The 1,475-nt window shown below is 35.0% G+C and overlaps 1 protein-coding gene across 1 annotated transcript in view; it reads right to left on the bottom strand.

The window, feature by feature from the left end:
- LOC106867197 (uncharacterized) overlaps positions 1-1,475 on the bottom strand; it is a 29,992-nt gene that overhangs the window by 16,667 nt on the left and 11,850 nt on the right. Inside the window, exon 5 of the mRNA XM_014912006.2 lies at positions 731-865. Coding sequence (XP_014767492.1) covers positions 731-865 — 135 coding nt within the window. The remainder of the gene's footprint in view (positions 1-730; positions 866-1,475) is intronic.

Raw genomic sequence — 1,475 nt, 5'->3', positions numbered from 1 at the left:
ATGTGGAATCTGAAGACGAAAACAATACCTATTGTCATAGGTGCCCTGGGAATGACAGCGAAACGGGCTGATTACTACCTAGCTCAGATACCAGGAAACCCCAAAATGGCTGAAGTTCAAAAGATAGTGCTCATGGGAACTGCCCATATCCTACGTAAAATACTGTCTATGTGATCTCAAATTTTAAAGCAAACTGATAATTTTCTTATGGTTTCTTAAATATTCACTAGAACAAAACTGTACAAATCCAAATATATGGTACCCTAGGCATAACACCTACATGAACTTCTAACTTGTTGTCTCTTGAGGTCTCTGGGTGAGACTTGGATCCAACTTGTACAAATGCAAAACAAAAGTCAAACATAAAATAATAATATTAATAAGAATGGTTTCAAATTTTGGCACAAGTTTTTGGTGAAGAAGTAAGTCGATTATATCGGCCCTACTATTCTATTCAACTGGTACTTATTTTATCAACCCCGAAAAGATGAAAGGCAACGTCGACCTCGGCATCATTTGAATTCAGAACAAAAGGTCGGACGAAAAGCCGCGAAGCATCTTGCCCAGTACGCGAATGAGTCTGCAAGTTCACTGCCTTGGTGATAATGATGATGATGATGATGATGATGATGATGGTGATGATGATGATGATGATGATGATGATGATGATGATGATGATGATGATGATGATGATAAAGAAAATCAGTCAGTATAATGAGTTCATTCTTACCTTTAAACATATCAAACTTCCAATTAAAAACCATTTCAGCAGGAATATAGAAAATGTCATCCACATGGTGTTTATCACAGTAGTACAGTCCATCGTAACTACACTTGCGCGGCATTCGGGGATTAAAATCTGCAACTATTCAATTTAAAAAATTCCAATGCTTACACATTTATAACTGTTTAATAATTGATTAAACAACTGGTTAGTTAGTTGGTTGATTAATTTCTTCTTTATACTCAAGGTCCCAGAATTATGAGCAGGTGAAGGAAATTATGTGAAAGGCTTTTTTTTACAAGGACATTAACGACGTGAAAGAAGGAAAGTAGCATCGTCCAGGAAAAGAAATTAGATTAGACGCTCAACAGACTTCATACTTACTTATTACTTCGAATAGTAAAAAACGGTTTTAAAAAAAATTGTAACGAATGAGAACAACAAAACGGCTGCTAAGTTGAATAAAAGCCAAATTATGCAATGGCTGCAGCTATTACCATTTGTTATGTAGCTAAATTGAATTAAATTAAATGTCTTGCTTAATTTTTTGCATTTCTTCACTACTTTAACCTATACCTGCTGATTCAAGGGGAAGGTACTTCTAGCCGCTTTGAACAAGACAGTCACATACCACAAATTTAACTGCTGTTCAAATTTGAATTTTAGTGGCACACCTATTTGAGCATTCGGAATGAAAATTCCTCTTATCCTTTGTGTATATACATACATACATACATACATACATATATAT

Source organism: Octopus bimaculoides, chromosome 3 (assembly GCF_001194135.2).
Source record: "Octopus bimaculoides isolate UCB-OBI-ISO-001 chromosome 3, ASM119413v2, whole genome shotgun sequence".
In the NCBI taxonomy this organism is placed as follows: Eukaryota; Metazoa; Mollusca; class Cephalopoda; order Octopoda; family Octopodidae; genus Octopus; species Octopus bimaculoides.
Note: the sequence above shows the minus strand (reverse complement) of the source record. Positions and strands in the feature narration are given on the sequence as shown.